Consider the following 13,923-nt stretch of genomic DNA (forward strand, 5'->3'; position numbering starts at 1 on the left):
ATGTGTATGACCTCGAGGTACGAGAGCGAAAACCATTTCTTCGGTCAAGTCTGTGATTTCAAATCTACTTTAGGGGAGTTTATGACTCATTATGAAACAACAATCAAAGCACAATGTCATACTCACCGAAAAATGATCATAACACATGATATACATGCCCCTAATTAAAAAAGTAACTATCAAGTTTTGGTAAAACAAGCTTTGAGATATATAAGGAAAGTATGTTTCTTGTTATTTAGGTTAAAATAATTGGGATTGGGGATTGCATAAATTCATGAGGATCAACCCGATGAGTTTGTTAGGTTTTTCGTAAATGATTTTCAGCAGCCATGTTCGTCGTTATTTGAGGTAATTGGCATTTTTTTGGTGTGGTGGTGGAGTTTTATCACTTATACTAATAGTTATGAGGTTTGCATGATTTTGAGATAATGGCGTTTTTATAACATTTAACAATGGTGTTTTCCTGTTTAATCCTTTTGACGTTTTTGTTGTATACTTTGTGTTTTTTGTATTTTGTTTCACAGGTTATGTTCCGAAAGCTTGATTATACCAGCTATTGTTCCTCCAAACGTTTTGAACAGTTTGGGTTGTTATGCAGACACATCTTTTATGTTTTGAGAAACATGGACATACGGGAATTTCCAAAACAATATATACTTAATTGATTGCATAGAGATGTTGTCCCAAATTGTTCTACTAATTTCCCCATGAGCCGTCATTTTATGTGAGACATTATTTTGCTACTAAGTATACTTTGAATCGTTTGTCGAACAAAAAGGATGAACTTTCATTGTATTAAGAACATGTTCAATCTTACATGAAGAAGGTTCAAGATATATATGTTGTCGCCCCAGCCCCTAGCAAAAGAGATAGGTTTGCTCAGATTACCGGCCATTACCAAAATCACAAGAATTCTATACGAGTGTCTGTTGGATACAAATCGAAAGGTTCTAGATCTCACAAATGTATGAAATCCAAACAGGAGGTGGCCGTTGAAAAGTCAAAAAAGAAAGTGGGGACGAAAATAAGGCAGTGTCAAAATTTCAAAAAATAAAATAAAATAAAAAATAGACATTATGCCTCTACATGCAAGCAACTTGTGAATAAAAGACGATCAAAACGGTCCTCAAGAGCAGATATGATTGAAGAGTATTTTGGCGTTTAATTTTCTTTTTTCAACCATATTGAACATGTTCCTTACACAAAGAGAGTTCGTCCTTGTTGTTTATTATTTACAACATGCCGTGTTGAGAAGACAAAATACCAGCGTTTATTTTTTCAGTTTACATTCAGTTTCTTATATCAAGTGTTTAACATTGTTTGGCGTTTATCAATATATTAGTGGTGTTTTTAACTTATATTTATCAATATATTAGTGGTGTTTTAACTTTTCTTCTTCTTGATTTTCATCTTCAGACTCATTGGCATTTAAGTCCTGCAATGTTTTAAGCCTCCATTGAAACATTTCTTCAATTCAATGAACTATCAGAGATCTAACAGTGTTTGAAGCGGGAAAACTATAAAGTTGTTGTAGAAAGCCAAATGTCTCCCTAGTTAGGATTGTATCAATTAGGTAATCATTTTCCACTTCTTCGCTCCACATAACCGTCACAATCCTCGTTTCTTCATCAAAACGCCAATCTGCAATTGTTTCTACCTGAAAATCAACCTCAACATTTTCTGGAAACTTTTTTCTTAATCTTCTTATTAAGGTTTGTGTTTTTCACACAAGTTATCAAGAGGAACCCCATGGTCGAGTATTCCTCTTTAAACATTTTCAGTCATATTCATTATGGCATTTATGGTCATGACCATTACTCTTCTTTTGTCTACAAATCTGATTACAAATCTATCAATTGATGATTAAAACCTCCATGAAACTATGTTTTCCATTACTGTTGTTAATGCACTTTGCTTTATGGTGTTTTCTCAGTTATGTGTGTTTCATACAATGTTAGGGTGGTTGTTATATAATAGATTTTTTCGGGCTTTTTTCTATTTTCTTGGCGGGAAATTAACAATAACTACAAAGACAATCCGATCGCTTTGGCGTTTTAGAAGCATCAGCAGTTATGGTTCTGAAAACAACAATTATGTTTATATATTCCATAATCATTATCATCAAACCTTAACCCTAATCCTCCATCATCCATTCCAAGATTCAAGTTCAAGGTGCAATATCTCATTCTTCGTACTCAACATTCGGTGACCAAGCTTCGCGTACCATGAGCGGCTAGTCTCCTCGGGTTTCACCCCGGTGTAGATTTTGTAAGATTCTAGGGTTTTAACAATTGTTTTGAGATTTGATTTATGACTAGTTATGATTAAATATTTGAAGCTTATATCAGTTGTCTTGCATTTGTATTGAATTCATAAATTGTCAAGTGAGTTATGAAATTTGACTTTGTGAAATGAATTTTTGCAATTATGCTTTACCATAGGCTAGGTCTACATGTTCTTGGTAACGAAATCCATTTTTGTTCGTTCTTTGTGATGTTGATAGCCATCGGCACCTATGCCATATAACACTAAACCCGTTAATAATCCAGTGCAACTAAATTAAGTCTAAAACGTGTAGGAACCCTAGGTTTTGCAATTTCGAACCTGGTGTGAATCTTGTTCAAAATTATAGTTTTCAGTCTATTAATCAAGTTTTTGCAAGCGTAATCATAAACCAGTTTCGTAGTTAGTAGTGATTTGTTAGTTAAACACGACATTCTTTCCAACCAACCAAACAAACAACAATTATAAAATAACAAGGTTCATAATTTGTTCCAGAATCAATAATCAACTAGATCCTGACACGGACCACAAACTCTTTGTGGTTCGACACCCTGATTGCCAATAACTATTTGTTTGAGGTAATTAGGAGTTATAAATTCGATCTTTGACTGGACCGCGATACTCCGATCATAGTGTATTAATGATGAACTGTAGAGTAATTATGATGCGCTTGTAGAGTAATTTTGAATTGTATGTTGTTTGATGAACTTGTAGAGTAATTATGTCTGTTATGTTATTTTGATGAACTATTGGATTAATTATGATACACTTGTAGAGTAATTTAGGGGTGAGCATTTTTAACTACCCGACCTCATCCGAGAACCGAGAACATTGTATTATCATACCTGATTAAATACCCTAAAGCATGGGTTCGATTCCGGTAATTTAACAGTCCAGATATTTTGGTCCGAAGCAGAATACCTGACCCGACTTCATTACATCTTTTCCCAATTAGTTGAAGGCCACTATTACACAGACACAACATGAACGATTAACATTCATGCCTTGAACTAACGATTTGCATTCTTTGTATAAATCGATCAATGTTTGTTGTCTATTGATATAGTATAAGATCATGTAGTCATGTGCCTCATTAACTCAACCATCAATTGATGGATCTACCTGAAGTAGCAACCAAGAAATTCAACAGATGAAGAATAATTGTAATCGTGAATTGATTATACCGTGATCTAGTTAATTAGGTTAGTTATTATGAAAATTAAATCACAAATGGGCCATAGCCCAACCCATTGCTTAGCGACCCTACCCATCATACGTGTTAGTGTTACAACTAATTTCGGTCTAGTTTATATACTCGGGTTTTTTTCAGGTTTTTGGACCGACCAAACCCGAACCCGACTTCTTGTGAAACTTGGGAACCGATCCTTGTACCTAGCTTATACGGTTCGGTTCGGTGTGGGTGATTTTTCGGTCGGTTATCGGGTATTTCGTCCACCCTAGATTATGCTCACCCCTAGATTAATTTTGAAATTTACGTTGTTTGATGCACTTGTAGAGTAATTTTGAATTGTAGAGTAATTTTGAATGATATCTTGTAGTAGTGTATTAATGATGAACTGTAGAATAATTATAGTGCATTTGTAGAGTATTTTTGAATTGTATGTTGTTTGATGAACTTGTAGAGTAAGTGTGTCTGTTATGTTATGTTGATGAACCACTAGAGTAATTATGATACACTTGTACAGTAATTTTGTAATTTATGTTATTTGATGTACTTGTAGAGTAATTCTGAATGATATTATGTAATACTGTGTCTAATAGTGTATTAATGATAAACTGTTAGAGTAATGATGATGAACTTGTAGAGCAATTTTGAATTGTATGTTTTTTTGATGAACTTGTAGATTAATTTTGTACGGAATCTTTACTCTATATATTTAAATATAAAAAGTATTATATTTAGTAAAATATAATTACATAACAGATATTGTTATGCTATATAAAATTGTGAAAAAGTAACTTAATAATTTGTATTTTGTTACAAATGTACATAAAAATAACTTATTATTTACCATAACTATTTAATCAAAGACTAAATCGATCTCGGGCTTAAAAACCACTAACAGGGACATGCTCAAGCTTTATGTATATGCTGAGCTCGAGCTCTTTTAAATTGAACGAACACTTCCTTACATCCTTCTCCAAATGTAGAGAAATCACATATTCTTCTCAAATCTTATTTATCATTTTTTTTATTTTAATCTATTAGTAATAAATAAAAATAAAATATTTCAGTAGAACACAATCATTGCAGATCAAGGCTTGAAAAAAAGATCCCTCCTAAACTACAAAACGTTGCTCAACGTCACACTCTAAAACCATGGTATATATGTTTATCCCATTTGCTTTTGTCTTTTGATACTTTTGGTTTCCTGGCGTTAGTGGTTGTGGACCTATTTAGTCGAGGTCAAAGGGTCATGCATAGTAATGTTATACCGCCGAGATCTATGGACGTAGTTTTTAAAAGACTTAATTTTGATATATGTTAATGAAATTAATTAAGGCTCTTGGACTCATTTGGAAATTTAGACTCTTGGACTCATTTAGCTTTGTCTAAGAGATTAGAAAACATATATACAGTGGCGGATCCAGGAATTTTTTTCAAGAGGTTCACTTTTTTTAATGTTCCAATATCATATGTTTAACATATAAAATACGAGTCGGTTTGACGGTTCGGGGCGGGTAAGATTCATACATAATAAAAATATGATACAATAATGAAAAAAACATTGTCATGATAAATTTAAACACACGTAACATAAATAAGATGGTCTTTACGGATAAGAAAAACATACCTACAGTTATTCCCTACAAGGTTTCATCTTTTGAAAACGTTGCATTACATTCTCGATCGGAACTTGTTGTAAGAACTCCCTTTCAATGTAGCAAATGCAATAATCGTTCATCCATGCATACTACCTAAATATCAAACAACAAATTTCAAAAGATTACAAATTTACATCACATTAAATGTTAAAATCAACAATTGAGATAACAACTTGCAAACTACATCAAATCGAATAGAGATAACGACTTGCAAACTACATCAAATTGAATGTTAAAATCAACAACGAATTACCTAGAAACTAAATTGAATGTCTAAACAAACATGGCAATATACAATTTGAACATCAACTTTGTTTCACTTTTAACATTTTTCTCAAATTTTCTAATTTACAATTTGAGGTATCCGTTTTCACTTGATCTCAAGTTATTTCATTTGACTAATAAAACATCAAACTGCTTTACAAATATCAAACTATTTCCTTAAAATCAAACTGCTTTACAAATATCAAACTATTTCCTTCATATCTTTCAGAACCACTTCACATATAAAAAATATACACCATAATTCACCTAGTCTTCCTCACAAAAATATAATATTTGAACTGAAACAGGCTAGAACATAAATTTACACCATAAATCACCTAATCTTCCTCACAAACTTATACAAGTGGGGAACTGAAACACATGATAATCACAAACTGATACAAGTGAGAACTAAAACTCATACCTGGTTCTGTATGAAATCAATTGAGATGAGCAAGAAAGAGGAGAACTGGAGACCAAGGATAAAGAATGGTGCGTCAAGAGCCTGTAGCGTGTTTTCAATTTGCGTATGGGTGGTTTCTGGAGAAAGGGGCAAGGGCGAACTAAAGTACTAAACCCTAATCTAATTGATTTTAAATTTAAAGAAAAAAAGAAAAAAGCCAAAACAATGGAATAAAAACGGGCTAAAGCAGACTCGAACAAGGGACTTCAGCTATAACAAGCGCATAATTTACCACTAGATCAGTCTACAAATTTGTTTATAAGGTTCCTCTACAAAATATTAATGGGTTCCTTCAGAGTTTTGTATATACCTTAACACTATAAATTTCGAATCGAACGGGTTCTTGGAAAACCCTAAATAAGCGTAGGTCCGCCCCTGCATATATAGTTGGACTCATTTAGCTTTGTCTAAGAGATTTAAATATAAAAAGTATTATATTTAGTAAATATATAATTACATAGCAAATATTGTAACCAAGCGTCAGAAAGCGTGTCTTGACAATCAGCACGTGTTTATCCCATCTGCTTTTGTCTTTTGATACTTTTGGTTTCCTGGCGTTAGTGGTCGTGGACATACTTAGTCGAGGTCAAAAGGTCATGCATAGTAATGTTATGCCGCCGAAATCTATGGACGTAGTTTTTAAAAGACTTAGTTTTGTTATTCAAAACGGGGTAGTGGGGTAGCTTATTACCCGTTTACCATCTATCTTGATATAAATTATAACATGTCCTTATTGATATTTAACACATATAAAATTACTAATATATAAAAATTGACAAAACATATATAATATCAGCGTATAAGCATACTATATGTCTTTATTAATATATATCACATAATTAAACATATAAGAGATTACACGAATATAAACTTGAATGAAGTTTGGGATGTCATGAATTCATGATATAAAATTTACTTAACGTTTAACTTTCTTGGGTATTGCTTTCAGTGGTTCCAGCTTCCTTACAACAATCCCCATTTTATCTCTCATGTCCAACGCCTCAGGCTTCACATGGCTTTCAACCTCCCAATCAAACTCATGTATCAACGAACCTAACACTAGGTGTAACACGCGTTGTGCGAGTGGCACCCCTACACACATCCTTCTACCTGCACCAAAAGGTATGAGCTCAAAGTGTTGACCTTTGTAGTCAATTGTTGAGCCCAAGAATCTTTCGGGCTCAAATGAGTTGGGGTTCTCCCAGCACTCGGGGTCTCTGCCTATAGCCCATGCATTGACAAACAATTGGGTATCTTTAGTTATATGGTACCCCATGAAATTGGTATCGTGGCGTGCCTTTCGTGGGACCAGGAAAGGAATTGGAGCGTGCAACCGCAGGGTTTCCTTTATGATGGCTTGTAGGTACGGAAGTTTATCGATTGAACTCTCGTCGAGCTTCTGGTTTGGGCCAATGACCGAGGCAAGCTCATCTTTGGCCCGGACCATTCTCTCATGGCATCGTAGTAACTCGGTCAAAGCCCACTCAATGGTACTACTCGTTGTTTCGGAACCAGCTAGAAATATCTCCTGTATAGTATTAGTAGAAAGTTAGCGGGGGTGTCTAGTGTATGACCACAAATATGTGATAGCTTTGATAATAATCAAAATCATTCATTTACTACTAAAAACTAAACAAAAAATAATTATTATAAAAAATAAATTGATTTATCTCTAACTAATTAGTTTACAGACTTTTCTTCTCTGTATTTCTCATAACAAACATTTTAGATTAGTGAATTATAATGGATCAAGATGTGAAATATTTATATCATAGTTATAACCAGTGGTGGATCCAAGAATTTTTTTCAGTGGGTTCGTTTTGTTAGATTCTCATTATTTTTTTCAAATCATACAAAGTCCTCACTAGTTTTTTTTTTCCAAACCGAGTGGGTATTCATGTAAACCCATAAAACATGGCTGGATCCGCCACTGGTTATAACACATGAATACATATAAACTTAGGCATACATGCATAAATCAATTCAACTATATTCATCTAATTATAGCAATTGCTAACTTTATGTATTAAACCCTTAACAAAATCAACAACATATATACAAGTAAATCTAAATCTTGACCAACTGTTCAAAGACCAAAGAAAACTCACCAAAATAAAGATGGTGATGTCTCTCTCGGACATCTTTTCAGGCTCATCTTTTCCGGTGCCTTCATAGTCTAATAACACGTCCAGAAAGTCCTTCCTCCTCTCGACGTGACCTTGTTCCGCCTCCTTCGCCCGCTGCTCCACACGCTCTTTCACCCACCCGGTTGCTATATCTATCGCTTTTCCAACATCTCGGTCCATTTTCGCTTTCAGCCCTTGCAAATCAAACCGCTTTAGCCACGGGTATAAATCCGATATATTCGGATGACCACCCCACTCCATCAACCCTAACATTGATGTAAAAAACTCTGACCCAAGTTTAGAATCCGGATTCGCCAAGTCTCGGGAGAGCATGAGGTTCCCTAGCAAGTTAAACGACGCGAGAAAAACAAACTTTGCTACATGAACCCCCTTCCCAACTTTAGCCGAATTGGATTCTATTTCAATCCAATCTAACATATTATCGACACACTTTCTCCTAACAGCAGTCGACTCGTTGATCCTTTTAGCAACGAGCATTTCGACTGTACAGATCTTCCTCAACACTCTCCAGTACATACCGTACGGAGCTAATGCTAAGGAAGATTTGTCATAATCATGAGACTTACTAGTCTCGGTGATTGTGCGCTCCACAAACGTCAAATCATGGTTCTTAAATAACTCAGTGGCGGCCTTGGCACTCAAGATCGCCACTGTGTTTACAGATCCAAGTTTTAGCCTAACAACCGGACCGTATTCGGTAGCTAGCCCGGCCACAGTTCTATGTGGCATGGAACCAAGATTAAAAAGGTTACCGAACACCGGCCACCCGGGTGGTGCTGGTGGTTGCCTTTTTCCGGCAGTAGCTGCCTTTTTCCGGCGGATGAGAATAATACAGAAAAGAGTGATGAAAGAAACTAGAACAAACGTCCAATTAAACTTCATTGTCGCTCTATTTTGGATCATATGTTAAATGTATTTGAAGTATTTATAGATATGAACACCCTAGCCGTCTGCCTGCTAGTATCCAAATTACTAAGGATGGAAATACCTATAATACATTTACTCAACATGTTATGTATTTTTCAATTAATTAATCGATCTCTACTGACTATAATAAATGTTTGATTTTATATAATATATCCAATAAACAAATTTATTTCAGACTGTAAAAATAGTAATTTTTTATTGTTTAGATCTCGATGATAGATCATACTTAATTCATGTAAGGGGACCCGGGGTGGAGATGTTTTTGTGCATGATGAAATTCTTCCACGCGTGATAAATGCAAACAAACCACCGCTACCCTACAAAATTAATGCATGATAAATAGTTTTCGTGATAAAATTGACGCGTGATAAATGGAATGATGTGAGAGGGTGTGAGGGTTTATTGTTGGGTATTGTGAGTGATGAGCATTTCCACTAAAAAGGGTTGTGAGTGATGGAATAAGACTATCACCATTGGTGACTTTTCTCCAACCTAGTTTGTCTAAATAAATTAAAAAAAATGAAAATTCTAGTTTTCTCCACAACCTGGTTGGCCAAGCAACCCAAGGTTGCAAGAGGTTGTCCATACGTTTTTGCCACTTGTCAAAATCAGATTGGTTCCATCTTCTAATTTTCTTTTTTTGTTTTATTTTCTAACTACCAATTCCCCCAATAATTTAATTACTCAAATAATTTCTAATATTTAAACTTAATAACAAAACTAAATACACTGTATTTTCTAAAATAAATTTGTGAACATTACGAAATAAATTTTATTAAAAACGGAGTTCGTTTGAAAAAATATATTTTCAAGTATATTATATATATTGATTGTTTAACTTTTTAACTTTTTCGTATTTTCCAGATCGTTTGAAAAAATATATTTTCCAGTATATCAGATTTTTGTTTATTTTTTTGTGAACATACAGATATAAAATTTAAAAAAAATTGATATATTATTTTAATTGTTATTTATCTAACATTATCTTATTTGACACATGTCAATACTCTACTGTTTTGTTGGAATTTTTTGATAAAATTTCTTTTTTATTTTTAATAACTTTTTACATTTAAAATAATAAAGTTTAAAAATATAAACATTTTTATTAGTTATAATAAATTTTATAGAATAAATTATAACCTAAGTCATATTTATTTAAGAAAAAAATAGTTTAGGTTGGGTTGTTAATGAGTGTGAAAGGTTGGGTTGGGGTGTATAGGTGGAAGAGAGAGAAATTAAATTTTTATTAAAAGTTGGGTTGGGTTGGGTTGTGAATGAGGATAATCTAATAGTTGAAGACATTACGAAAATTGATTGGATGTTGTAAGTGATAAATAGCTGATGAGTGATAACCACCCCTACCCCTAATATTTCCTGAATATTTTGATAGGATAATATTTATTGAATCACTATAAATATGTGTAAACCCTATGAGATTCCATCTTCATCTTTATACTTGCAATATTAAAAGGTGTAATTCCAACAAATCTCCTCAATTATCGAATTGTGTGGGAGCTTTTAACAAATGTTTTAAAATCCAATTTTTATACCGTACTGGATTTGGCTCAAAAATGGTTTAATTAGGTGTATCGAGCGGTTCAACCGGGTGTACCGGGCGGTTTAACCGGTTTTCCAGGATGGTTCAACCGGTACAACCGGTCGGTTTGAACCGGTTTTTAAAACATTGCTTTTAACACGTAAATTTAGTATCTATCTATAATGAAAAAATGATTATTTATGGTCATTTTAAGATACCTAAAAAATAAAAACTTCTTTCCGCTTTATTTATAAATACATCCCTAAAATTATATTTTATACCCCATCTAATTACACTTAAATCCTTTTGTTTTAACTAAATTATGGATAATTAGTTACATTTTCCCCTATCCAATATATACTTATAATTCTTTAACAAAACTTGTAAACTATAATGTTTTAACAAAAAAATCCAAAGGCACTGTGACGACCTACTCATTTTTGTCAACGTTTTGGTTGTTGTTTTGCTCAGTACTGTTGTGTGGATTAAAATGTACAAGTAGATAATGTTTTAGTGTACAAGTGATTAAAGTCCAATGTACTTAGTCGTTATCCCAAGATGTTTAATAGCTATAGAATGTCAAGTGATTTACCGTCAATTTTATCATCTCATCGAGATTATACTTTAATCTCTCATATTTAACAAAAATATAGATAATTAGTTAGTAGTTACACTTTATCCGCTTATAAAAAACTAACCCCCCCTCCCCCCCTCCCGATTTTTAAACAGTTATAACTTTTTGGTACGTTAATATATATATATATATATATATATATGTTTTTAAATTACACCATATAAACGAGTATTTTATTCTCTTTACTTTGGGTATAGTATTGCTATAGTTTTTTAATTAAAAAAATTGATATGTTAGATGATTAACAGTGTCTAAGGGTGAGTAATAACTGAATCGCTAACCGAAATCAACCAAAAACTGATTAACCGAAACATGAATTAACCAAAAATTGTTATCGATTTTATACCGTCAGTTCATGTATTTATACCCACATTTTATGTATTTATACTTCCATTTCATGTATTTATACCTAAATTTCATGTATTTCTAATCAAAAGTTTTAGTCCAAGTTTGGTTTTGGCTATTAACTGAAATTAAATGAATCAAACCAAAAACCGTCAATCTAACCGAACAAAGCGAAGTAATTAACCGAAGACTGATTGGTTAACAAAATAGACTAACCGATGACTTTAGTTACAGCTTCGGTTGAGGATAATAACTGAACCGACCAAACCATGCACAACACAATGAAAGGGGTTACTTGATTAGTTCGCTTTTGATGTATATCTATCACAATGATAGTACAATAAATACAATATGAATAAGAAAACTACCAAAAACGAGTACCGTAATGCGATGTATCACTCCCGCCGCATCGCGCGAACATCCTTGCTAATACATTGCAATGCATGTAGATTATAAAAAAGTAACTAAATCTATCTAAAGTTACATGAAAAAACAAACTCTATAAACGTTTTAATATAACTTGATTATATTAGCATATGGAACAGATTACAAACCGATACAATGGTGGTAACGTTGCCTCACAAACCGATAAGTTGAAACTAAGCTGAAATCAATGGTGCACCGAGTACCCACGGCCTTTCGGTTTATACTTTACTAGGTTATTGCCCGCATGTATACACGGTTTAACAAATGAAAATACCATAAATTTCCAAATATTAATACTGTATTAAGTTAATATAAAGCTTAAACTATAACTAATTCAAATAAAATTCAAGAAAGGTAGATTAAGAAGAAGTTCTTAATCAAACATACTCAAATGTCAACCAAATCCCTACTTCTTATCTGACTAGTAAAAACACAAACCTTGGTACACAATTAAAAAGAAGAACAAAAATGAGCAAAATTGATTACCGAGAGAGTATGAGTAGAAAGTTGTCATCCACGGTGTGGTTCCTAGCCATGGTCAAAGAGCAAAGTCAAAAGGCGTAACTATCACACCCCAACCGATGATGGAAACATCAGATTGTGACAATACTTAATAATTTGAATTTCACTGATACTAATTGTGACAATATTTAATAATTTGAATTTCATTGATACTAGAATGATAATACATTGTCTTGAAAGGGAAATACAACAAGTTGCAAACATGAAACAAATACATAAATTTAAATCTAGGTGTGTTTAAATCCACCCTAAATACCTTTCTTCAATCATCATTAACTAGTTTCCTACAACATGTATTAAAATAAAGATCAACAAAAGTTGGCGAGTATATAAGTTTAATTACATAGCATAATAGTGAATAAAAGTTGTCTCATATCCAACATGGTAATTTGCTATACAGTTCGTTATCATACTAGCATGTGTAAACTATAAGTCAAACCAAAGTGTACCGCAATCATGCATACCGTTGTCGTCGAAACGACAAGGTTGTAAAATATTTTACTTAACAATACCACAAGAATACGGGCGGTGTGTTAATCCTATAGCGCTATAATTGTTAAGGTAGGCTTGCAAAGTTAATGAGCATATAGAACACAAGTTTAACATAACATGCGATAACAAGAATAATACAAGTATCATGTTATTAATGGGTAGAGTATGTGCGTACAAAAGTTTAATCGTGATTTGTGGTTTGTATAAGTGTACATGTTGCACCCAAAGTGTGTAAAATGGAAAAATGAGATCGAGTTTGATGTGCATAAAAGACAACATATGAATTATATCAAATACAACGTAAAATCAACCCTTTTTCAGTACTAATGTTGGAAAAAGCTTGTTTTTCTGTTCCTTTTTAATTTACAGGGTCAAAAGAGCTTAAATGTGCAAAAGGAGCAAAAAGACAACAAAAACCAACATAAATACAAAGAAGGAGAAATTGATGCAACTCGGCAAGCCCCAATTCACATCCAAACCACAAGAATAGGAAGATCAGAATACCTGACACGGGGCCGTGTCCACCAGACACGGGCCGTGTCCGAGACTGGATGCTGTGTAGAAGAAAAGACAACAGCAAAGGGCTAAACAAACAGCCAACACGGGGTCGTGCTAAGCCAACACGGGGCGTGGTCAACTCAAAGATTTTCAGAATCTGTGATAGTACAGCAAGTACATTGGCCACGGGCCGTGCCGTTAACACATGGGGCCGTGTTAGTACATGTAACACCCCATGTTTCGAAAGTCAAAGTCAAAGTCAAGATTGAAGTCAAAGGAAGAAAAGATTGCTAATTGCGATCTGTCACTCCTTGCTCAATTCCTGTTTTGACTTCTTTGACTTGTAGATAGTCTTTTTATGTTTTTACGTTAGTTGTATTATGTGGAGTATATATTGATAATCGAGGTTTAATCAATATTTGTCGCATGTTTTATCGCCCATCGCATCGCAATCGCATTCGCAACTCGAATTATGCGTTCTGGATATTGTCTTACGTGTGTGTGCCTTTTATGTGTTACTTGTGCATGTTAATTTATG

General features: G+C 33.5%; 1 protein-coding gene across 1 annotated transcript; it reads right to left on the bottom strand.

The window, feature by feature from the left end:
• Window positions 1-6,629: 6,629 nt before the first annotated feature.
• LOC110898325 (cytochrome P450 76A2-like) lies at window positions 6,630-9,046 on the bottom strand. The gene is made up of 2 exons (XM_022145092.2): window positions 7,966-9,046; window positions 6,630-7,385 (listed from the first exon to the last, which is right to left on the bottom strand). Exons 1-2 carry the CDS (start codon window positions 8,905-8,907, stop codon window positions 6,774-6,776), a joined length of 1,554 nt encoding a protein of 517 aa, XP_022000784.1. The 5' UTR covers window positions 8,908-9,046; the 3' UTR covers window positions 6,630-6,773.
• Between the last annotated feature and the right edge of the window lie 4,877 nt (window positions 9,047-13,923).

This window comes from Helianthus annuus, chromosome 13 (assembly GCF_002127325.2).
Source record: "Helianthus annuus cultivar XRQ/B chromosome 13, HanXRQr2.0-SUNRISE, whole genome shotgun sequence".
Taxonomy (NCBI): Eukaryota; Viridiplantae; Streptophyta; class Magnoliopsida; order Asterales; family Asteraceae; genus Helianthus; species Helianthus annuus.